The sequence below is a fragment of the Salmo salar genome, chromosome 17 (assembly GCF_965601325.2).
Source record: "Salmo salar chromosome 17, fSalSal1, whole genome shotgun sequence".
Taxonomy (NCBI): Eukaryota; Metazoa; Chordata; class Actinopteri; order Salmoniformes; family Salmonidae; genus Salmo; species Salmo salar.
The window spans coordinates 9,877,077-9,903,042 of record NC_138307.1 but is presented as its reverse complement, the minus strand read 5'-3'; the positions used below and the strand labels follow the sequence as shown (position 1 = coordinate 9,903,042).

General features: G+C 43.3%; 1 protein-coding gene across 6 annotated transcripts in view; it reads right to left on the bottom strand.

Annotated features, from left to right (window-relative positions):
* LOC106575258 (nck-associated protein 5) overlaps positions 1-25,966 on the bottom strand; it is a 157,883-nt gene that overhangs the window by 48,127 nt on the left and 83,790 nt on the right. For all 6 annotated transcript variants that reach the window (XM_014151655.3, XM_014151657.3, XM_014151665.3 and 3 more), the window contains 3 exons: positions 24,440-24,573; positions 9,021-9,111; positions 3,651-3,827 (listed from right to left, as the gene is read on the bottom strand). In XM_014151655.3, the coding sequence (XP_014007130.3) occupies positions 3,651-3,827; positions 9,021-9,111; positions 24,440-24,573 (402 nt within the window). The remainder of the gene's footprint in view (positions 1-3,650; positions 3,828-9,020; positions 9,112-24,439; positions 24,574-25,966) is intronic.

Sequence of the window (25,966 nt, the reverse complement as noted above, 5' to 3'; positions counted from 1 at the left end):
TTTAGTACAAACAGCCAGCCTTTGATTAAAACCCAGGCTAAATAATTCCACCTAACATATTCCACTGCCTTAATCGAAATGGCACAGAGCTATAACAAATGAGCAACTTTGAGATGTACATGAAAAGCCCTTTACAAATAGTTTTTACTTGTATTATTACTTATTAATATTAGTAAAGTAAAAGCTCCTAGTGAAAGTAAATATTTACCCAAAGGTTGCATATAAGTGTTACGCTCTGACCTAGGTGTCACGTCCTGACCAGTAAAGGGGTCATTTTGTTATTGTAGTTGGTCAGGACATTGCAGGAGTGTGTTTGTTTTGTGTTGTTGGGTTTTTGGGTACTGTTCTATGTCATGTATTTCTATGTTTCTATTTCTAGATAGTCTATTTCTATGTTCAGGGTTTTGGTTTGGCCTTCAATTGGAGGCAGCTGTCCTTCGTTGACTTTAATTGGAGGCCATATTTAAGTAGGGGTTTTTGTCTTGTGTTTTGTGGGTGGTTGTTCCATGTATAGTCTTAGTACCGTACAGGACTGTTTTTCGTTGTTCTTTTGTTCAGTGTTCATTTCTTTAATAAATCAAGAAGATGATTCACATCCCTGCTGCAGTTTGGTCCGATCATTACGGCGCTTATGACACTAGGAGAGCTGTGTTTTCTCTGTTTGGTTAGGTCAGGGTGTGATAGGTGGGTGGGCATTTATGTTTTGTTTTCTATGTTTTGGCCGGGTATGGTTTCCAATCAGAGGCAGCTGTCTATCGTTGTCTCTGATTGGAAGCCATACTTAGGCAGCCTGTATTTCCCTTTGTTTTTGTGGGATCTTGTTTTTGTGCAGTTGTGTTTGAGCAGCCCCAGAACGTCACGTTTGTTTCAGTTTCACCTTTTTATTGTTTTTGTTCAAGTTCTCAAATAAAATATGTGGAACTACCAGCACGCTGCGCCTTGGCTAATTTATGACGGGGAATACGAACACAGCACTCGTGACAATAAGCATGTTTTCTGATGTTCTTATCATATTCTTTGTGTTGGTAGTAACTGGTTGAATCATATTTCTCTATAGAACAAGGGGTCGGAGAAAGGAGAAGTGACGTGCTGTATTGACAATATTGTTGATTTGGGAATATGTGGAAAAATATGTTTTCTTCCATCAAACTGAGCCTATCAGTACCTGATAAACACACATTAAAAAGCATCCATGATGAATGCTGAACATTTTCTGCTTGCATTAAAAGCATTTGAAATACTTTCGTTATAGTGCTCATTTGCCATCTTGTATTGCACAACAGCATGGAGAATGTCTGACATTGCATACATAATCTAACAATACAAATATTATTTGAACCTGGGAGAAAAAAAAGTAGCCTAGTTGAAAAACAATATTTTGTACAGCCACAGTGCATAATCAATATTACTGTGAATGAATGCAGTGCTCAGCTGCGATGCGTTATCAACAAATGCTAAACTAAATAAATGTCCCATGTCAGACAAAAACGTTCAGGATGATTGATTGATTGATTGGGGATGAAAAGAGCAACTAAATCACATAATTAACATGTATTCATATTAGCACATCCTGTCAATGTGTTGCTCCTACAGCGGCTACAATTAAAGCATAGCAACTACAACTGCTGTTGCCATAGATTTTGCAACAATTATGCATGCCGTTATAAATTGCTTTTTATAGAATAGAATACATGCATGATCATCCAGGTAGTTTTCTCCTGCTGAGTTCCCATGATTAGAGAAGTGGTTTTCTAGAATCATGGATGTATTTTTCTTGTAAACTTCAATGGAAGGTAACTAGCTAGATAACAGAGTTATAGACAGCAGGAGTTTTTGCTTCTGGCTCACAGTAGGTTTGAATTGGGGTGAGGAGGGCGGAGAAGGGAGGAGGGATTGTATGGACAGGGCTAGAGCTGGCTGCACCACAGTCAGTTCTCACTCTGCCTGTAATTGAACAGGAGTTAGAGCCAGCCCTGCACTGAGACCAGAGTGCCAGCTGTCCTTCTGTGACGCCTGAACACCAGACCTCCTTTCCCTGGCACCCGGCTGCCAACTGTGCCAACCAAGCTGCATGGGCACAAAGCTGGGCAATGGGCATGCGCACTTGCTCAAATTGCAGACAGTCACCCAAGACCCAGTCACTTGCTTGCTCTGTCTTCCCATGGAGTCTCTACAACACTTACTTATGTGGAAAGCTAGGAGCATTGAGAGTTGCGCTGGAATGGATGAGTTAGGTACAGGTATATAATTTGTAGCGGTAACTTGTATTCCATCCTATGTCCACTCGAGATTAATCCCAACTCATTTTGTCCTCCGACCGAATGTCTAATCAGTCAACGACGCTACTTCCATTAGCGTTTTTTGGGGGCCGTAAAAAAATATAAATTAGAGTAGCACCATTAACTGATCATTCAAGCATCTGTGAAAAGAATCCCCGTTTTTTTCCCCTCCAAGATGTTTTTTTCAAAAGGATTCAATCTAAGCACCATTTATAAAGGCATGGCATGCCCACCATTGGTAATGAACAATATCAGTTGGGCTGGGCTGGTGGTGGGGAAATAGAAATGGGCGCCCTTACTTAGTGTCATCACCGTTTACACATAACAAAGGCCAGTGATGTATTGCCTCGCCGTTGTTTTAGCTGGTTCTCTTCCGGACGAGCATCCATCACGGATGCAGCGGGATGGAAGAAAATGGCAAATAAATTTAGAATGTAGCTTTTTGGGGTAATACGGGACGCTTCCTCTGACAAATCACGAGACAGGCCGGCCATTATTTTCTTTGACTGCAGGGAAGATAACTTATACAGTGATAAAGGAGCCATAAAGCAACAAGCAATTACAATGCATTTTGTTGTAATTAGCCTTAACTGCAATTTCTGTCAGCGTGGAGTTAGTGTCACCGTTAATAATTTCTGTAGAACGTGCCGGTTTCTTGGGTCCTTTATTATCTCTGGCAGCGTTTTCTCATGTCTGAGCTGTCCATAGTGGCTGAGGAGAAGACCTGGGTTCAAGTAGTATTATTTGTTTTTTTTTATACTTTCTCTGCATTTGATTGAGCTTGGTTGAGCTTGTCTGGCCGCAATGGGACCAATGGAGTATTCCCAAAAGTGCAAAACCAAACCCTTCCCATCGGGCACTCCGGTAGGGGCTCTATCATACGCTCAAAGTATTTGAACATTAGCCACAGACCCTCGCGGAATCAGCGAGGGCCACTTCGTAAATGAGTAGGTGGGTCTCTGAGCGTAATTCGATTAAGTCTTAATAGACTTAGCCCCTTTAATTGTCGAGGAGATCTGAAAGCCTGGTGTGTCAGTCTAGTGGGTATACTGTATGGTCGGAAACAATCAGAATCAGAAGGATTACTCAAAATGGATTTCTGACTCAACTGTTGCTAATGCTGAGAACAGAACACACAGTGGAACAGTGGAGGAGCGCTATGGAAATGAACAAAGACCGTTTTAAAGGCCCAAGTCCCGAAACTTGAGCCCTCTGTGGAGCGCTTTGCTCTTCAAACAGCAGAGCGCACAAGACTTTGATAAGACCATTATGCTCCAGACGGCAAACATAAGAAGGAGAGCCTGGTCGCGGAGGGAGAAGTGGACGAGGGAGGAGAAGAGAAGAGAGGCGGAGCCATGTTTTGAACTGTACCTCTAGGGTGCGCAGACGCTCCAGAAGGAGCTTTGTTTGGTCCTGAAACTCTTCCGCTCGGCTGACGCTGCCGACGTCTGGCAGCAAAGGCTCTCCAGAAGACGGCAGTGGGCCGCCACCGCTGCTGTTCTGCTCCAAGCTGTCACGCGTCTTCTGCACCTCCTCCGAGAGTTTATCCTGATAGACAGACAAGAGGAAAGAGAAAGAGAAAGAGAGAGAGAGAGAGAGAGAGAGAGAGAGAGGCAGAGAGAGAGAGAGAGAGAAGGAGAGAGCAAGAAAGACAAAGGTGGGAGAAGAAGGAGAGAGCGAGAAAGAAAGAAAGAAAGACAAAGGCGGGAGAAGAAGGAGAGAGCGAGAAAGAAAGAAAGAAAGACAAAGGCGGGAGAAGAAGGAGAGAGAGAGGAAGAAGGAGAGAAAAAGAAACAGAAGGAAAGAGAACAGAGAGGAGAGAGGGAAAGAGAAAAAAACAACAATTCAACTCCAAAACATCCCCTAATCCCTAACCGCGTTTCACTTGTATTTCCAAAGAGTGGCAGTGACCTTGAGACCTCTCCGTCTTGTCTGCCGATAGAGGACACCACACCCCTCTTTCTCCCCCCCTTCACACCCTGCCTCAGTCTCCAGCTGTGACACTAATGCACAGAGGCGGAAATTAAAAGCGAACACAATAAAATGATGGGGTCCATGATATTCCCAGGCCCGCTGGGCATGGCTCACCAAGAGAGTCACAGACGAGACAGCATCCTGACATTGACTAGCTAATTAGGTACTGTACATTCAACACAGGATATAGAGTACTGCTAAAGGAGGATATGTCATGTGTCACCTGTCAATTATTCTAAGTATTTTCACACTATCCTAGAAGTCAAGGAGGGATTTTCTTTCACTCTGATGTGACTATTCAAATAAATGACATCATGCTACTTTGGTCTTAAATCAGTACACCACCTTGTTTTGTATGTGATATTGAGACATATGAAAACCATAGCATAGGCTGTCGTTAAAACGAATATACTCTATTTACAACCAACACCATTTCCCTTACAATTTAATACAAAAACCCTACCAGTGGGGATTTATGATGGATTTCCTGTATCCAAAACAAAGTGATATGCCGATAATATGAAACGCTTAATCCTCACTGGACTAAACTGGGCATTTATCTTCATGCATTGAATGTGCTTTAATAAAACACACACACACTGCTCCTGGGGTGATATAGTTGCCATGAATCCTAAATGTAGGTACATTTCAATATGAGAGATTGAGACACCTTTAAATACTCAACACGCATGCCTTATTCCGATTTGAGGAGGTCACAGCCCTTTAATTTGCAACATCCATTTCACAAACACTCTTATCTCCATACTATTACAAATCTGATAAAGGACCAGAGAGGGATGAAACTACAATTGAGCTGGGAGTTAGATGTCGTGTAAACCTCAACACATGCCTATGGCCAGCCAATGAACTTTGCAATGCAAGTAAATGGACTTTCCCCCCAATTTTTCCCTTAAAATCTCACCAAAGCCTTTTGTTGTTATCGCCTGATGTACACCTGTGCACCTTTGTTCAATTTTTTATTCAAACCTTCTCTTCCCCCCATGACAGTTAATTGTCAAGTCCGATGACAGGCTTTCACGGTAGCGCGGCGGACGCAGACAGCCATGGCTGGAGACATTGATAGATGAGGTTGAGTCCTTGCTTGCGTCGCCATATCCAAATGCATCCAAATCAAGTCGTCCCTCCCTCCTGAACATGAATTGAAAATGCTGTCCTTGGCAACCACTAGCATTACGTTTGCTTTGAACTTTAAAGGACTATTCCAATCTTGGCTAAAACATGCCGGTGGTTCCCAATCTTGACTTTGTTTGATTATTTTGTTTTGCAGGCACTTTGAAACCAGGGTTGTATTCATTTGGACACTCTGTAGTAAAAAGTTTTAAGCATTTCTTATTGTACAAGTTCAGGCCGTCCCTGCCTGTTTGAGTGAGTATTCTTTCGTTTGGTGCATAATGAATATGACCCATATCTCTCCCCCAGTAATGGTACCATTAATTGAGAGCTTGTTCTTATTACCACAGCCCTGTTATGTCTGATTGAACATCTGGTCACAGTAGGTACAGTCATCTCGGTAACCTAACATATGTTTCTCTCCACATGTGTATGTTTGCTGCATCCATTCACACAAGTTAGAGCGAAATCAATCCCCCACTCTGGCACACGTTAGAGCGAAATCGATCCCCTCCACTGGCACACGTTGACAGATTCTAATTTCATGTTTAAGTAATCCACTCAGGTTGATTAATTCTGGGGCTGCTATTATTCTGTATAATACCCATCATTTGAATAATCACAGGGTATCTGACTATGTGGAAATATGGTCCACCGCTGAGAGAGTGGCTGCATCGCAAAAGGTACCCTATTCCTGTTATGCCTAATGATATATACTCTATGGGCCCTGGTCAAAAATGGTGCTCTGTATAAGGAATAGGGGATTCAGCCATAGAGTTATACTCCCTACGTTAACCCATAATAAATCTAGCTAATGCATGTATTAGCCTTATTGAAATGTATACCGCCATACCTCCATTTCCCGTTATGACGCTCATTTTTTACACTTGCTGCCTATTTTTTTTAATACATTACCATTTATGATCGGTTTCTAAAGGCATAGCATGCCCACCATACTAATGAATGGCTTTATCCTTTATAACGACGTAGCATATTCATCACTGAAGTCAAGAAGTCCGTATAACGTTTTGCATTTGCACTTAGGGGAATTCGCTTAATTGTTGTTAACACATTTGGAAATGAAAAAGTTGAAGCTAAATGACATTTTAAATGTAGTACGAATTATAGGAGTACAAGACATGACCTCCATGAACTGTAATGGTATGACCTTTATCGACCTCCTCTAACAGTAACACAACCGAAAAAATGAGCGTCATAACGGGAAATGGAGGTATGGCGGTATACATTTCAATAAGCCTAACATGCATTTACTTCTAGCTCACACAGTTCCACTTTTTCCTACGATGCTGTTTGGAAGGTCACTTTGGCATAATTAAATGAATGTAATTTCACATGGATAATTAAAGGACCTTCTGTGTCAATAAGAGTTCAGTGAGATACCTTGAGTATCTAAGGAACAGCACAAACAAAAAATCCACACAAGAATATACTGTAGCTGTACACATAACACACAAACACAAAGTTTAAGGCTACTATAGGCCTACTGCTAATGAGTCTGATTATAGCAACCAGTTTGGTTGCCAAGAACCGAGCTTAAGTAATATGTGGAGCTGAAGGTTGGGACTAAAAACAAACAAAAGATAATTATTGTAAAACATAGTTTGTCCATAAAATGTATATAGTATGTATAAGCAGGAAGTAGAAACCTAAGTGTTGTTGTCCATTAGTTTACTCCAGTTAGTGGAGAGGTGGTAGGGTTAGGGTAAAATAATAAAGGAAAATATATAAAAACATGTATACACTATCGTTCAAAAGTTTGGGGTCACTCAACTAGTCTGAAGAAGGCCAGTTTTATTGCTTCTTTAAATCAGCACAACAGTTTTCAGCTGTGCTAACATAATAGCAAAAAGGTTTTCTGATGATCAATTAGCCTTTTAAAATGATAAACTTGGATTAGCTAACAACATGCCATTGGAACACAGGAGTGATGGTTGCTGATAATGGGCCTCTGTATGCCTACGTAGATATTCCATTAAAAAAAAATCAGCCGTTTCCAGCTACAATAGTCATTTACAACATTAACAATGTCTACACTGTATTTCTGATCAATTTGATGTTACTTTAATGGACAAAAAATGTGCTTTTCTTTCAAAAACAAGGACATTTCTAAGTGAACCCAAACTTTTGAACGGTAATGTATATATATATATATATATATATACAGTTGAAGTCAGAAGTTTACATACACCTTAGCCAAATACATTTAAACTCAGGTTTTCACAATTCCTGACATTTAATTCTAGTAATAATTCCCTGTCTTAGGTCAGTTAGGATCACCACTTTATTTTAAGAATGTGAAGTGTGAAATTTATTTCATCTTTTATTTCTTTCATCACATTCCCAGTGGGTCAGAAGTTTACATACACTTAATTAGTATTTGGTAGCATTGCCTTTAAATTGTTTAACTTGGGTTAAACATTTCGGTAGCCTTCCACAAGCTTCCCACAATAAGTTGGGTGAATTTTGGCCCATTCCTCCTGACAGAGCTGTTGTACCTGAGTCAGGTTTGTAGGCCTCCTTGGTCGCACACACTTTTTCAGTTCTGTCCACACATTTTCTATAGGATTGAGGTCAGGGCTTTGTGATGGCCACTCCAATACCTTGACTTTGTTGTCCTTAAGCCATTTTGCCACAGCTTTGGAAGTATGCTTGAGGTCATTGTCCATTTGGAAGACCCATTTGCGACCAAGCTTTAACTTCCTGACTGATGTCTTGAGATGTTGCTTCAATATATCCACATCATTTTACTCCCTCATGATGCCATCTATTTTGTGAAGTGCACCAGAGACAGAAAGCATCTTCTTCCTGAGCGGTATGAAGGCTGTGTGGTCGCATGGTGTTATACTTGCGTACTTATGTTCGTACAGATGAACATGGTACCTTCAGGTGTTTGGAAAATGTTCCCAAGGATGAACCAGACTTGTGGAGGTCTAGAATGTTTTTTTCTAAGGTCTTGGCTGATTTCTTTTGATTTTCCCATGATGTCAAGCAAAGAGGCACTGAGTTTGGAGGTAGGCCTTGAAATACATCCACAGGTACACCTCCAATTGACTCAAATGATGTCAATTAGCTTATCAAAAGCTTCTAAAGCCATGACATCATTTTCTGGAATTTTCCAAGCTGTTTAAAGGCGCAGTCAACTTAGTGTATGTAAACTTCTGACCCACTGGAATTGTGATACAGTGAATTATAAGTGAAATAATCTGTCTGTAAACAATTGTTGGAAAAATTACTTGTGTCATGCACAAAGTATATGTCCTAACCGACATGCCAAAACTATCATTTGTTTACAAGAAATGTGCGGAGTGGTTGAAAAAGGAGTTTTAATGACTCCAACCTAAGTGTATGTAAACTTCCGACTTCAACTGTATATATATGGGGGAACGGTAAAGATTCAGACAATTACATTGATGGAAGCCACAATCTATCTGCATATATATATATATAATTATAAGGCCACTCCTAATTGATGGTGAATAACAACAACTTATCCTAATGCATGGTCTATGCGTTACCAAAAAAAGCATTTCTCCTACACAAGCCTCTACGGTTAGGCTTTATAAAGAGCAGGAAGGAGAGCCCATGTTGGAGGAGTGCTGAGCAGTGCGGTGTTACCTTGTAGGCCTTCATGATGTCCACAGTGTCCACGGCTGTCTGATCCTGCACCCCCTGGTTCTGCAGCAGCGTCCGCACCGTCTCTTCCATCCTGCACATGCACGCGCGCACACACACACAGAGGGGGAAGAAGGGGGAGATTGGTTTAGGGCCAGCGACACAAGAGGGGACGGGTGGGTTTTGGATCGTACCCCAGTCCCTTTCCACTACAGTATGTGGTGCGCCACACGATGTGGTGCTGAATGGTTACATATGGCGCTGGGGAGGTTCACAAGTGCATCCACTGAAGCAGAGTACTGACTGACTGCCTCTGCCACAGTGCCTCTATGGGACTTGTGATATGGTTGTGCCTCAATTTTTGTGCCAAATAATGATTTCTCTCAATGCAAACCAGAAACTTTTACCCCACAGCCTACATCAATATGCTGCTCCTCACCCCTGATTCCCATATGAATCACTACAATGGCGTTACCTCTTGATCTACATTCTCCCTGGCCTATTCCAGGTAAAAAACACATCCAGTGAGAGTTGAACCTTTAGGGAGATTGTCTAGGATAGGGCTCCCTCCATTGACCCGGCTGAAAATAGGCCTACAAGTCAGAGTACAAAGAGATGGAGCGATGAAACCGCTGTGACATTTCAGGAGAGGAATACCATTGTGGAGCAGGGAGAGAAGGCCAGACTTTGATAAAGGAAGACGAATTCCAAATCATCACAGCCAACACAGCCAGCGACACGTGCCAGCGACACGTGCGAGCGACATACAGTATCAATGGATACAGCCAGGGACAAAGCCATGGCCAGGGACATAACCATGGATTGACAGATGTATCATTTGCAATTTTAAATGACATGTTGAAATTCCATTTCTAAGATAGTGGCCAAAGGGACCGGCAAAACGACAGATAACTTGATGTTGCAGTAAACAGCATTAGGCAACCTACTTGTGTCTCACTGAATTCCCTGTCAGTGTCAGTCACCTTTAAGTGGTGACACTTCTGATCATCCTTTCAACAGTGACAGTTAACACTGTTAATTGTTCAGGCTTAACACACTCTGGAGAAGACAACTCAGCCACGTTTGTTTTGTTTGTTGTTTGTTCTTACGTCTTCCCATTGCGGTTTTCACAGTTGAACTGTTGCACGACGGCAAAGCCACGGCTTTAGCGTAGGCAGCGCTGTGCTCTGCCATCGTAGCGGCCACACCATCTGGCAGGCTGAGTTGGAAGCAGGAGAAAAGCTGGCTATAAATCAGGCCTAGCTAGCTGACTGACTGTCTGACTGATTGACAGGCTGAGAGGGGTCAGGTCTATGGCAGATAGAAACTGTAGCCCGCCGCTTAGGACACTGTCCTTAATCGCTGTGGTCAGGGATAGGGGGTGTGGGACTGGAACATTGTAGTCAGGTCAAGGACTTTGTGACTGAATGACATGCTTGATTAGTATGGTATTGGAAGTAACTAACATGGGGTAACTGACTCATTCAGAGTTTATTGACTTAACATTAGTCGGGAAACAAATATGGCTGAGCTGAAATACACTGGGATTCAGTCATCCTCTTCACAAACGTACCAGTGTGTCTACAGTATGAACAGGGTCATGAGTTTTTCCTGGTCAGATCATGTCGTAAGGAATAAGTCCTGATCCTTACTTTGATTCACTAGATGAATAGGAGAGCAAAGGCAATTTTTACCCAATATTTACATTGATACCGTATTATAAATGTTCTAGAAAATATTTTTTAAATCCTGCTTTATCAAAACAACTTTATTTCACTATCTTTTCTTCCCTCAAAAAACACATTCGAATCAAATTCTCCACATTCTCCGCCACATTACCACCAGACAGACAGAACGTCACTGTGTAGAGAGGTAGTGGTCTGACCCCGGTGACCTCCACATGGCTAAGTGACAGGATGATGGGGGCCTTTGATGTCCCTCTCCTCTGGCTGGCCTGTGTTGTGGATGAGGACTAGGGGCTGTAGGCTGGAGGTCTGGTGGCTGCGGCTAGCCAGCACTTGAAAGGGTCTCTGTGTGTTTTTTAATAGGGGCTGATTCAGGGCAGATCATGAGAGCACATGGTGTGCCTCAAAGTCCCAACCAGCAATGCTGGACAAGCCCAGGCCCAATCCCAAATCTACAGCCTGGCCAAGAGAGATGGGCAGAAACATTCCCCTGCAGTATACACACACTTACACACACGCGCACACAAAGCTTCCAGTGCCGATTGAGGGGAATGACTTCAACATGCGGTGGATTCCCCAGACTGGTTGAAGTCACAGGGTCCTGTATGTGCACCATATAAGCAGAGAGAGAGAGAGAGCAGAGCAGAGGGGGATAAAGGGACCATGGATATGGATGGAAGCCACTGCAGAGTGGTGCCAAAGTCTGACTTCATAATACATGCTGAGCTACAAGGTGCCTGACTCCATACTGTGACTGTCAAAATGCTATTCTATGAATCAGAATGTCCAGGAGAAGCTGTAATGCTATGCTGAATAGCTTCTTCTAATAGTTAGTTAAGTAGTTAACCCGTAGCTACCCTGAATATCTGCATACTGTATCTTTTGACTCATCACATACGCTGCTACTACTGTTTACTATATGTCACTTTATCCCTACCTATATGTACTGTACAGTACAAATCTACCTCAATTAACTCGTACCCCTGCACATCGACTCTGTACTGGTACCTTGTGTATATAGCTATGTTATCTTTACTAATTGTGTATTTATTCCTCGTGTTGGCCTATTATTTTTCTAGTATTTCTCATTTTTTCTCTCTGCATTGTTGGGAAGGGCCTATAAGTCAGCATTTCACTTTTAGTCCACACCTGTTGTTTACAAAGCATGTTACAAATACAATTTGATTTGATTTAATGCTATGGCATGTCATAATGCTATGACAGTTCATAAAGCTATGACAAGTCGTAATGCTATGACAAGTCGTAATGCTATGATAAGTACCGTAATGCTATGAAAAGTCGGTATGCTATGACATGTCTCAACGCTACGACAAGTTGTAACGCTATGACAAGTCGTAATGCTGCCACATTGGCATTCAGAAGCTACGCATGAGAGGAAAGGCAAACAAATCTTTCACAGGTGTTTTTTCAGCAACTAACCTACAATTTACATATGACAAATCTCATCCCTCAGCACCATACATGACGAAAGTAGATTAACGTAGCTACACACACAGTGACCTGAACATAACATTTAGTTCTATTGTCTCTGTTGTCCCCCTGAAAAGGTGGGTTCAAGTTTAGCTCCCATTAATTCTAAACACATTTCTCCCTCCGATTCATCTGGAGGAGCATCACAAATAGGACTGTCTTGGACAATTACCCCTGATAATCACATTTTGATGGTGTACTGATTAGGAATTATAGTGTTTCTGAAGCTATTTAGCAGTAGAATTCGTGAGGACAGGGGAGGGAGATCCGCGAGGTTGTTTCAAGTGCATAATGCTTTTAACGTTTTTATTACATTATTTATGGTTTTACATGTAATCAAATAGAGTGAGAATGGTTTCAAAGATTCTGAGTGTTTATTTCATTTATCTCTAATAATAAACTTGGATTGGGATCATAACTGTGACCCATCGAGAATTTCAAAACATCCTCAAGTCGCACATATGCTGTATATTAAGTGTGAATATGATATTACTTCAATTCAATTTACATAGGGATAAAAAAAAAATCTGTCTCTGGCCTAACAACTCGAGCCATTAACTTTGTCTATGATACTAAATGTAATAACACTGCCATTTAAATCTGTTGGGAATTTCCTATTTTTGTGTGAAACACTTATCAACTCCACTTGATGTCAGCCCAAGTCATTAGAGCTGATAACAACCTTGGTGAAAAAAAGCTGTGAAAGATAGTTTTTTTGTGTGTGTAGAATCAAAGCTTAAATCTGTGTCCAAACAGCCCTTACTTAATGTGGTTACAATCTCAGTGGTTGTAAATTACCTTCTATTGAGGACCTCGCTGGAGAAAAGGAGGGAGGAAGGGAAGGATGGAGGGATGGATAGAGGAAAGCAAAGCCTGATTCGTTTGACCCCCAGACTGCACCAGCTGAATTTCAAACATGTCGGCAACAGCCAGGAAGTACAATTAGGTCTCCAATCAATATCCAGCCCCAGGTATAAGTAAAACACACACACACGCTCACACACACACACGCACACACATACACACACAACCCCCCCCCCCCCACACACACACATCACTTCAAGTGAATCCAATGGGGGAAGGAAGCCAGATGTCTGAATGAGCTGAACGAGGTGTGTTTGACAAGTCATCAGAACATGCAAACCATTGATGGACAAAACTGGCCTGTTAGAGGTAGAACACCCTGTGTGGCGGTCTCCCCTGCGTCTCACATTACTCATGTCTCAGCCACTTTCAGATGGCCCGAACATTGAAACACAGATTTGCAGCTTCCTGCCATTAAAGCTATGAAAACGTTCACTGCCGTCCAGACTTCAAATGGGACGCCATTTTTATCACCTGTCAATGAAAACGATCAAGCGCTATTCCAGCTGTAGAACGGATACCAGTAAAATTGATTTAGTTCTCAGAGGTACCTCTAACAATGCTTCACGCACAACCAAGGATTTAGCAAAAGAATGACACACACACAAACACAGATCTTTAAACGCACACACTGATCAGATTGCCTCAGTCCGACTTACCCCATGTTGCTGAATTTGGGTCCATTGTGGTTCTTATAAACATCCCTTCTCCTAAACAATGCCACAAACACCGTGCACACTTCCCTAAGCTCCATGGGGACAAGCAGACGGACCTGCCAGCCTGCTCTCAGCCCTCAGCTCTCAGAGTGCCACTGGCTGACCCAGACACAGATCAAAATGTGGGTCCGCTAAAATATGCCATTCAAGAATCATACAAGCCTGAGTGCTTTTCCCATCTAACAGACACTGCCAGCATCTTTGGTTGGTTGTCCGTTAGCTGGTCGCTACTTTGGAATCATGAACCACACACAACCCGCCAGCCAGTCTCAACCAGTCTCGCTTTCTATTATCCAATCCCAATGCTGTCCCAGTCAGGACCATAGTCTGGTAAGGGAAGAAGTCCAAAGGGAGGGAGAAGTAAAGGGGGAGGGAGGGAAACCCTTTCCCATATGTCCCATGTTAAGCCTGAGCCAGAGGAGGACAACCCCTGCTGTGTCAACGCTAGGCTGCGGCTAGGCTACGACCAGGGATCAGGTCTGTGGCCACAGGGGGGAAGCCGGGATAGGGATCACTCAGCCTGGGATGAGTGTGAGGGATGGATGGATGGATGGATGGATGGATGGATGGACAGCAGACGTGGAGCTTTATTGGCTGCCAGGGATTAGGGAGGCTGAGTTGAAACCAACACTTTCTACTGCTATGTAAGTCACTGCTGTGTCGTCATGTCAATACTGTACACAAGCAATAATAACACAAATTGACAGACAGGCAGACAGACTGAAAGACAAACAGACGTATTTCTCAGGACACATATTACCATGATAGAGAAAGAGTGAGACCATGAGCTCATGGGTTGGATTGATCTACCTGGCTACTGCAGCCTCGGGGCTCATTGGGAAATGCCCTGGACCGAACTCTCCCTCCATCAACATGGTATTAGGAGCTGAGCTCTCCCAAACCCCAATTAAGAAGGTTTGACAAAGACACAATTTGAAAAGTCTTGAGGCCCCCCCCCCCCCCCCCTTCAAAAAAAAAGAGTAGGGAACAATCATTAGGTTGTGGCTGGATTGGGGTCACGAGGGGTCACCATGACTTGATGGATAAATATTATCATCACCTTATCTTTACCTAGCAGCAGCTCCAGCAAAACTCACCCAAACTATCCGACTCAGCATTCTTGAAGTTCCATTCTTCCGGTTAACACACTTTTTCTCATTTCCACTAAATCTCCTCCACCTCTGTAAATGCATGTAATTGCCCGGCAGGTCGATAGATTAAGCTAAGCCACTTTTTTTTAATCCTCTTTCAAACTTTTGTTTTGTGTTTTTCGACCAGAATGGGTCATTGTAATGGGGACTCTCCTGGCCTCTACCCTCTCCTCCTACCCTAGAGGGGACTGAGTGACCTGGACCCCTAATAAAGCCCTCAGGACAAATGCTGTTGGGGTCTCTACACTCGTTCTCTGACCAGGCAATACACATCCAGTTTTGTTTAAAGCGGAAAATGGGTGGGGGGTGTGCGTCGTTCCCCTTTAGCACAGGGGAAGCATTACAAATTCCTTAAACCCTAGGATCACTGGCTTTTTCAAGTCACCTTTGACCCCTGTCAATGAGACATGCATGACGGGGAGGCAGGGGGACACCAAAGGGACGAGTGAGACAATCAGAGGCCAGGCAGGCCAAGGCAGTCATGTCACTGTTTTACAGCCTCCCATTCTTCTGAGAGAGATAACGACAACCTCCAGGATGCTTCCACCATCTTCATTTCATTTGAGTGAAGTACCGTGTCACATAGGGTACAATTCTCACAAACATGCGACCAAAAAGTCACTGCGTGGACATATGGATAAGACTTGAGTTAATTCCTCTTGACAACACAATCCTCTCTTTCTTCCACCTCTTGTCCCTCCTTTAGTTGAAGTTGGAGTTCAAGCAAATCCATTATGTTTTTTCCACATGTACATCTCTGGCCATAGGAAGCAGTTAGCAGTAACTGGGAGCCAAGGGGCCCCATATGAGCAGAGGCCTCTAGCCCTCGGAGGCTCCCGGAGGATCTGTGATAGGGTTGTGTGTGTGCGTGTGTGTGTGTGTGACTGCGTATGTGCGTGTGAAGGGTAGCATGTGTGGCGCACATGCAGCACAGAACATCACTGACGGGCCCCAGAGGAGACACTTAGGGAGGATGACAGGATGAATCCGATTACTCCATAGCAAAACCAGGAACACAGCTGTCCCCCAACCTCCTCAAACCTCCCCCTGCCTGGATGCTCCTCTTGGGGCATGGAGAGGAGAAGGTGGCCTGTGGTCAGGTTCTCTCCCCTCCACACACAACCTATCCCAGCTGAGGGCCTTGTACAGGCTCTTCTGTAATTCCCTATCATAAGCATCTACTGTGCCTGGCAGTGCTGCTATCTAATGAAGTACAGGGTCATTTCATGTTAGATTTGAGTCCCATGTTGAGTTCAAATATGTTCATACATCTGTACAGTAGTACCCAGAGCCATATATTAAAAGACTTCGGCCAGGTTTTAGAGCGGACGCCATGTTAGCGCCTTTATTCTCGATATTTTGATGCAGTAGGAGAACGCCTCTGAGAATTCCCTATGAAATGACCCGTTGTAAACAATCAAAACAGAGCTGCGAAATGAACAGATGTTTTTATTGATCAGCATTTGGGATAATGTGCATCCAAGCCGGTACTGTGGACATCTTGATAGGTTTTGAAAACGATCCAAAATAAACAGAACAAGGCGGAAGCGTCCAATGACACTTTAGCAACGGCTATAGAGGAGAAAGTGGCGCTCTCGGGAACCCTCAACATAAAGGACTTTAGTAGCGGCTATTAAGGCACAAGTGTCTCTATGCATTGACCATGTGTATCAGTCTACTTGCCTGATCGTGTGTGGACAGGTGTTCATATTACGCCATAGACAGCTCCTGTGTGTCGCCTGCCTTCCTGCCTGCCTGCCTGCCTGCCTGCCTGCCTGCCTGCCTGCCTGCCTGCCTGCCTGCCTGCCTGCCTGCCTGCCTGCCTGCCTGCCTGTTTGCGTGACTGCCACAGACGAGTGCCACCGCCACCAGATCCATACAACTTCCATAAGGTCACTGCATATTCCATGTCACTGTGCCACAGGCAGTCTGCTGGTCTGCATCCTACCCAGCGACAGCCCTTTGAACAGTGGCAAGACAGGAAAGCCTTGATCGTGTGTGAACCAACGGTTGCCCTACTTTCACACAGGCTTGTAATCTGACCTCGTTTAGTACGCCTGTAAAATATCATCACAACCGACATGGTTAATCCATAGCGGAAGGGAATTAGTGTGTGTGTGTGTGTCTGTGTGTGTGCAGTATGTGAGTATGTGTATCAACGTGGAGGTCTTGGTTACGGACATAGTTACAGATAGTACTGTGTAATCTAACACACACTGTAATAAGTATATTTTTTATAAACTGAGTGATCTCCCCTCCACTGTCACCACTATACAGTAATGATAGACAGACTGTTACGTCTGAATAACCTCTCTTGATCAGCCTCTGAAATGTAATTTCAAAACCTCCCCTGATCCCCCTAAATAAACTCAATCATTCCAATTCAACTGACTACATTGGAACTCCAGCTTTGGGACTCACGGCTGTGAGTGGAACAGTAAAGTCTGACGGCTGTGAGTGGAACAGCAAAGTAGCTGTTTTTTCCTCAAGACACCAGCAGATGTGCGGGGTGTGAAACTGCGCCACAATCAATTCCGCAGCTGCTCCGACCAAGGGGCCCTGTTTGAAATGCTTCAAATGGTATTGGGTGTTTGATTAGCCTAAAAGGGCATTGATCTCTGAACGTGAGTGCACACACACGCAATCACCGAGCTCATTGGGAATCAGGGGAATATGTGTGTTAGCTAGCTAGCTGTGGCCGGGTGATAACTTGCCAGTACAGCTGTGGGCCGGAACGCGCTAACACGCTAACAAGGTAAGCACATGACCATGGTCTGTAATGTTTGTATAGCCTGACCCTATGGTCTCTCTCCTCTCTTCCCCTCTCTGTCTGTGGTAATAGTGGGGGCCAGCTTCAGCAGTCTGAAACCAAGCATGACTCTCCAAACAACACGTCTCGACTTGAACGTCCATCCACTCATTCCTGCCTGTTTACATCATCCTACCCCCCCATCCACCACCAGTAACGTGCAGACAGAATACTCCACAGAGTTGTAAATCTAGACCTAGAGTCATCATCTGCTGTTGTTATTAGTATTCACAAGCCTGTAGTCCGTATGTCTCCCTTATCCTGACAAGGAACACGACTTGTGGAGACAAAGCTGATTCAAAGTCAAGAAGGAGACCGTGGATAAGTGTCTTGGAGTTAGGCCACTGATTAGTCAGCATATTATTGCAGGTGGCCATGACCTTATACACAAAACATAGGCTTTAGTGTGCAGGTTTAAGAGTTCTCCAGCATGCAACTGAGTTCCCCCAGAGTTTTCAAAGTTCTGTCTCCATAAAGGTACAGTAGACAAGTGTTGAAGACAAATAGAGACAGTGAGAAACAGAGCGATCCTGGACATTTCATTACCTGAAAACTGCTTCTCTCATCTTCAGGCCAAGCCCTAAGTGGAAGCCTTTGATGGGGGGCCCCAGTGGCCCCCGGGTCCATGTCTGTCCACAGGACATCCTGTCTGACTGTAGGGAGGAGGGAGGGGTGGAGGAGGGCTAGACTGCTGGGGGTGATGTGACTCAGGCTCTCCTTACAATCCAGTCCAGTCAACTTCTAGTAAAGTCCATACGGCCACCTTCTTTCACCTCCATCTTCCGCTACTTGTCTATGTAACTCTACTCCTGTCTAACTAACTTTTCAAACTTCAGCCCTCAAGAAGTTGAGAGGGCTCCTGTTAGTTGGTTTCCCGTTGTCCTCTGTCCTCTCTCTACAGTGTCAGGCCCCTGTGTGTGTAAATAACCTACGGGGGTGGGCTGTGTGGGCTCTAAGTCTTCTACTAATCCCTGAGTTTTAATGACGACCAATCTAGAGCTAGCTCCCTGAGGGCTGACCCAAGTCAGGGGCCGACCATGTGACCTTCCAGCTGGGGTCTCCTCCCCTTTAATGCTCAGCTGGATAGGGATAGGGATGGGGGAGGATGTGTGTGTGTTGGTTGGGTTCGAGTGTGTGAGTGAGTTACCAGTCCCTTAAGGAATGCAGACCTGCTGATCTGAGGACAGACATGAACACAAAGGAAAACACAAAACTGGGAACCGAGACTATGACGTCTTTTTGTGTACAAAACGGAGAAGAAAGCCAGACGACCCACTACTGAACTATTGTTTCGATCAGGTTCCTGCCCTTACAGTCACCTCCCGAAAAGAAAGCACCGAGGCACATAAGGAAGCACACACACATCCCCGCTGAGGCTAGTAAAAAGCTGTGCTTCCCTGGGGTTCGTCTGGCACCACTCTTAGGCTTTCTCTGATGTGTGTGTTTTCTCTATTCCCTGATCAGAGAGAAGGAAGGAGGGAGACAGTGAGGTGCTATGGATCTAACAAGGAGCTCATTAACATAACTCTCTCATATCAGCACATAACACCTTGGTTTTCCAAAATAGGAGATTGGAAAGCAACCTGGTCTCAGAGCATTTCGTATTATTCTGTACATAAATCTGGGACACTCCATTTAGTGTTATATGTTTATGTTTCATATGGTATGCATTAATTTGTGGATGTCCATCACCCATTTCATATGATATGTTACGAATTACAATTCGTATTTTATATGATGAATTTGCAAAACGTACAATATGTTTCCAATTTGCAAAACATATTAGATATAACGAATTCTAACTAGGTGGCTAACGTTAGCTAGGCTAGGGGTTTGGGTTAGGAGTTAGGTTTAAGTGTAGGGTTAAGGTTAAGGGGAAGGGTTGGCTAACATGCTAAGTAGTTGCAAAGTAGCTAAAAAGTAGTAAGTAGTTCAAAAGTTGGTAATTAGATAAAATGCTCAAGTTGTCCGTGATGAGATTCGCACTCAAAACTTTTGGTTTACTAGACGTCACATTTGGGTTGTTAGACGTTTGCATTATACGCCTACCCATCCACCCCGACCAACCACCCTACTTTCGTTTCTGTCTTAAGTAACCATACCAAATTTACGTTTACTATGTTACGTCTAGTCTATGAAACCAGGCTGTGGAAAAACTAAACTAAAACAGACTCTCTAATAACTTCACAGATAAAGGTGTCCTGTTATGTTAAGGAAGTTCGACTGAAAAAATATGGTTCTGTTACATATAGACAGACATAACATATTATAAGCACTTTAAGACAAGCCCATAAAGGCTCATAACATGTCATAAAGCATTATTCCTGCAGGCTATAAAAATTTTACCAAAATATTGATATGTGTTTGTGGTATTTTATCTTTATCCAATTTAGAGGTCCTATTCTAACCTTATTTCAATGCACTATCATCATTCAATGTGACTTCATTTAGATTTTATTTCATCTTTATTTCATCAGTTAAGAACAAATTCTTATTTACAATGACGACCTACCCCGGCCAAACCTTTTTATTTAAATTTTTTAATTTCACCTTTATTTAACCAGGTAGGCTAGTTGAGAACAAGTTCTCATTTATAACTGTGACCTGGCCAAGATAAAGCAAAGCAGTGCGACACAAACAACAACACAAACAACAACACACATTGTTATGTTTAGAAAGGAACTAATATTTTTTTCCAACATTCACTCAATGCATTCTTTTTTTTTCATACGAACCTACACATCATCATCTTCTCTCTTTCGTGGAACCAATGTGAGGGGTTATGCAGTGTCACGCCCTGACCAGTAAAAGGGGTTGTTTGTTATTGTAGTTTGGTCAGGGCGTGGCAGGGGGTGTTTGTTTAGTGTGTTTCGGGGGTTTTTGAGCAATGTTCTATGTTAGTATATTTCTATGTCTGTGTCTATTTAGTCTATTTCTATGTTCAGGGTTTTTTGGTTTTGCCTTCAATTAGAAGCAGCTGTTCTTCGTTGCTTTTAATTGGAGGCCATATTTAAGTAAGGGGTTTTTGTCACTGTGTTTGTGGGTAGTTATTCCGTGTTGCCTTACAGGACTGTCTTCGTTGGTGTTTGTTATTTTGTTCAGTGTTCAAGTTTCCGTCTCAATAAAAGAAGATGAGTATACACATTCCCGCTGCATTTTGGTCTAATCCATACGACGAACGTAACATGCAGTAGTCTAGTGTGTTATGCCGGAATAATGAGAAGCGAACCTGGGGAGCTTTGTGTTCACACTGCCTTAAAAAAGTGAACCGGATAGCAGGATTCAAGAGAACCGAACTCAGACCACCTTTCGAGATGGTTTCATTTCGAGGTTTGCTTCAGGGGCGCTTTTGAGGGGTCTGATTTCTTTGGAGTGTTCACACTGCAAAAACAAATTCTGCAAAAATTGTCTTAAAGGGACCAAGTGTGAAAACACCCGAAGAGATTGGATGTTAACCTCCATAATTCCTGGATATTATCTATGAGGACACACTCATGTGAAGAGGCTATTCTCTTCTGATGAGAAATGAATGGTAGGCTATGTCTGCATCCCAAATGGCACCATATTCCCTAAATAGTTCACTACTTTCAAGCATGGGCCATAGGGCTCTAGTCAAAAGTAGTGCATTATGTAGCGAATATGGTGCCATTTGGGATGAAGAATATATGTTGCCTATATGAATGTAGGGCATATACTGTAGGTTCTATCCTTGACAACCAAAGAAACAGGTACAATGGAAGGTTATTTCACTGGAGAATTGGATTTTAGTGGGATTACAAGTAATAATGCAGGTAACAATATAGTAATGAAATAATGCCACTATAGGATAGCACAATATGCTCAATCATCCTGAACTAAGCACTACACACTGTGTGTGTCAGTGACTTAAGAGTGCAGATCTGGCATTATCATGTGGGTCCAAGGTTCAGGCTGAAGACAGTGTGGGCAGCCTGCTGACTGGCTGGTTTGCTGGCTGGTAAGCTCTTAATTAAAGTGACCACACAGATGTCCCATCTGCCACTGCGACCACCGCCACACATTACTGGCTCCCATGTAAACATGATAATCCAATGAGAGGCCAGGTACACACACGCAAATCACACACACGCAGAGATACACGCAAATCACACACACACACACACACACAGGGACACATGCACACACATGCAATCATGCATATATGCACACACATGTACGCAATAAACACACAAGCACAGACACACACATGCACACACACCCGAACCCACCGACGCAGCCAGACACTCCATACAAAAACAAACATTATGAATTCAACAAGCCACTGAGTCTCTCTAAAGCCTTTTAGCTCCTCTGTGTCTGTCACTGCAGGGAAACCTCCTTTAATAGGCACTGAAAGGCACAGAAACAAGAGCAATATAATGACAAAAAAACACATTTCTAGCAATCCTTGTTGAAATTACTGCCATCCACCACTACTGACAATGGGCAATACGGGGAGAATTACACCAGCAATGCCAAGCAGTTCATCTCCTATAGCATGTGGTGGGAAGGTCTCTTTTCGCTGAGCATTATAAGGACATAATGGAATCCCTGTCGACATTGTTCTTCCACAGTCTAGGGGCCGAGGAGGCATGCAGTCATCCACAGGAGTCACAGCCAATAAGAACAATCCGTCTGGAGAGAGGAAACCGCCCGGCGACGGAAGCATCTGTCACAAAGGGACTAGAGCAGGACCCAATCACAGATAAGCCTAATATATTTTTCCCCTGCACACATACATGCACACCCAGTCTAGCCCGCCTCACTTATTCGGACTATGGCGCATCGGGCATCATTATGCTAACGCTATCAGCTGATTCATTGGTCCGCGCCAGTGATAGCCCAGAATATAAACAGATCTGAGATCAGCCTGGAGTCTGAATGATGTGACAGAACACATAATAAGGCTATGGCTGGTTGAGTCAGACACTGATTGGGGATCAGACTGATGGCAGACATAAACGAGGCAGTCACAGAGGCAGTCAGGGAAAGGCGATATGAATAGGGACAAAGACTGAAGACAGGCACTTATGTAAACATAATACGATGTCGCCCCTGCTCACTGACTTTTATTAGATCTCTGTGTTGAATGATCTGTTCCTGACTCCTCAGGCATTATTTCATATGGGGGGGGGGGGGGCAGCTAGCTACTATACAGATACACAATAGCATGTCTGAGCTGACTGTGTTCTCTGTGCTGACTGCAAAATCGAATCCATACTGTACGCCCACATGGATAAAGGAATTCCGCGACAGAATGAATATGTTGATGGATACGCATATAGATATACGGTGACAGGATGCCACAGCCAAGGCTGGACATGATACAGAGTTGTGGGGCATGGGTATGTTAAGCTCGCGGGCTGGAATGACAATGGCCCATGCTGATGGTTTAACCACTACTAGTCCATTAAGTTTGACACCGTATAGAATCATAGGGATATAAGTTATTTAACGTTTAATTGATGTGCATTGCAGTGTGTTAGCCATCAAAGCTGTGGTGAATGCGGTTGAGTGAAGCGGATGAGTTGCCATAATAGCCACTACACTGGAACACATCTGACATTCCTTGGAGGCATGGGTCCGAATCCCACTTCTGACACCATCATTGCGATTTGGGGGATGCTTAAACTCCAATCGCCTTGACCAAGGGCAGCGACAGTAAACACTGGCCCTTGGTGTTTGCGGTCTTAAGAACGTCAGATTTCTTACAATACTAATACAAAACTTAGAGAAGAAACACTAATACCATTGTTGGACTTGTACCATAGCTGGACTAACCCCATAGTTAAACACTACATGACAACTATGACGACCCACCACGTTTAGAGGTCATTCTGAGCAACTAACTCCAGACAACTAACTCCAATACAATGTCAGACTATTTTAATATGACAGATTTTCTCACCCAATTTAAAATGGGAAGATAAGCGCTCATTATGAAAATCCACGGGTTATTCTCGTAAGGCAGTGCATTGAATGACTATCTCCTAATTATGACATCAGTTCTGAGCTGAGTGGTGCTGGTTGGTGAATTATTTTACATACTGTCACACCTCAATGAGCCTGTAGTAGGATGGAAATGATCATATAGTAAGGGGGAAATGGACTCTCGAAGCAGTTGTCATTCTTCACGGTCAGAGAACTGACAAAGACTTCATCCTTCCTTCATTTTAAATGTTGGAGAGATACATATGTGTCTTTCAATACAGTCAAGGTTGACTGATGAAGTGACACACCAAGAGATAGGTCTATACTCTCCAATGAAGAGGAGAAAGAAAAGAGGAAAGAAGGTTTGCAATAAAGATTTCTCAACACAAAAGATTTAAAAACAGAGATGGCTAATGAACCAAAGACCGAGTCATTTTTTGGGGTGTCAATTAAAATTGGCTCCTAGTTTGAAACCTGTGGCAAAGTCTGTGGCATTAAAATCTTTGGCATTATGTCAATGGGTACGGCAGTGCAATCTGATGGTAGCATACACAGAATGTATCTAGGTCTATATAGGTTGTGTCTGACCTGTGTCATGCTACAGTGGTACAGTAAGCTGGTGGTGCCTACTGGTCTGTTGTCATGGAAACGTTGCCATGGCGCGCATGTCTGTGCCTGTGTCAATGTGTGTGTGTCAGTGTGTATGTATATATGTGTGCGTACGTGCGTGCGTGCGTGCGTAGGGGCTGCGTGTTACCTGGAGAAGTGCTGCTGTAGCGAAACCATCTGCGCTCGGCCCAGCTCTGACTCGTCCGTCACCTCCCGAAGCCGCTTCTCACTGTACAATCGCAGGCGTCGCTCTTCCTCTAGCACGTGAATCAGCTTTTGTCGCTGTGGGAAAAAGGACAGAGTCAGGTTGGCTGCTGGTTGTCAACAAAACAGCTAAATGTAACAGGTGTTGTTACTAGTCAACACAGGTAGAGAGATAGAAAAGCTACCTGCAACATAGACCAAAGTCTGTGACTATATATATGTCACAAATATCTATTTCATGATATATATTTCATAATATCTGCGTCATAACATCTATATAACATCTACAGTTAAAGTCAGAAGTTTACATACACTTAGGTTGGGGTCATTAAAACTTGTTTTTCAACCACTACAAACATTTCTTGTTAACGAACTATAGTTTTGGCAAGTCGGTTAGGACATCTACTTTGTGCATGACACAAGTAATTTTTCCAACAATTGTTTACAGACAGATTATTTCACTTATAATTCACTGTATCACAATTCCAGTGGGTCAGAAGTTTACATACACTAAGTTGACTGTGCCATTAAACAGCTTGGAAAATTCCAGAAAATTATGTCATGGCTTTAGAAGCTTCTGATAGGCTAATTGACATCATTTGAGTCAATTGGTGGTGTACCTGTGGATGTATTTCAAGGCCTACCTTCAATCTCAGTGCCTCTTTGCTTGACATCATGGGAAAATCAAAAGAAACCAGCCAAGACCTCAGAAAAAAACATTGTAGACCTCCACAAGTCTGGTTCATCCTTGGGAACAATTTCCAAACGCCTGAAGGTACCATGTTCATCTGTACAAACATAAGTACGCAAGTATAACACCATGGGACCACGCAGCCTTCATACCGCTCAGGAAGAAGATGCTTTCTGTCTCCAAGAGATGAACGTACTTTGGTGCAAAAAGTGCAAATCAATCCCAGAACAACATCAAAGGACCTTGTGAAGATGCTGGAGGAAACAGGTGCAAAAGTATCTGTATCCACAGTAAAACGAGTCCTATAACGATATAACCTGAAAGGCCGCTCAGCAAGGGAGAAGCCACTGCCCCAAAACCGCCATAAAAAAGCCAGACTACGGTTTGCAACTGCACATGAGGACAAAGATCGTACTTTTTGGAGAAATGTCATCTGGTCTGATGAAACAAAAATAGAACTGTTTGGCCATAATGACCATCGTTATATTTGAAGGAAAAAGTGGGAGGCTTGCAAGCCGAAGAACACCATCCCAACCGTGAAGCACGGGGGTGGCAGCATCATGTTGTGGTGGTGCTTTGCTGCAGGAGGGACTGGTGCACTTCACAAAATAGATGGCATCATGAGGAAGGAAAATGATGTGGATATATTGAAGCAACATCTCAAGACATCAGTCAGGAAGTTAAAGCTTGGTCGCAAATGGATCTTCCAAATGGACAATGACCCCAAGTATAATTCCCTGACCTCAATCCTATAGAAAATTTGTGGACAGAACTGAAAAA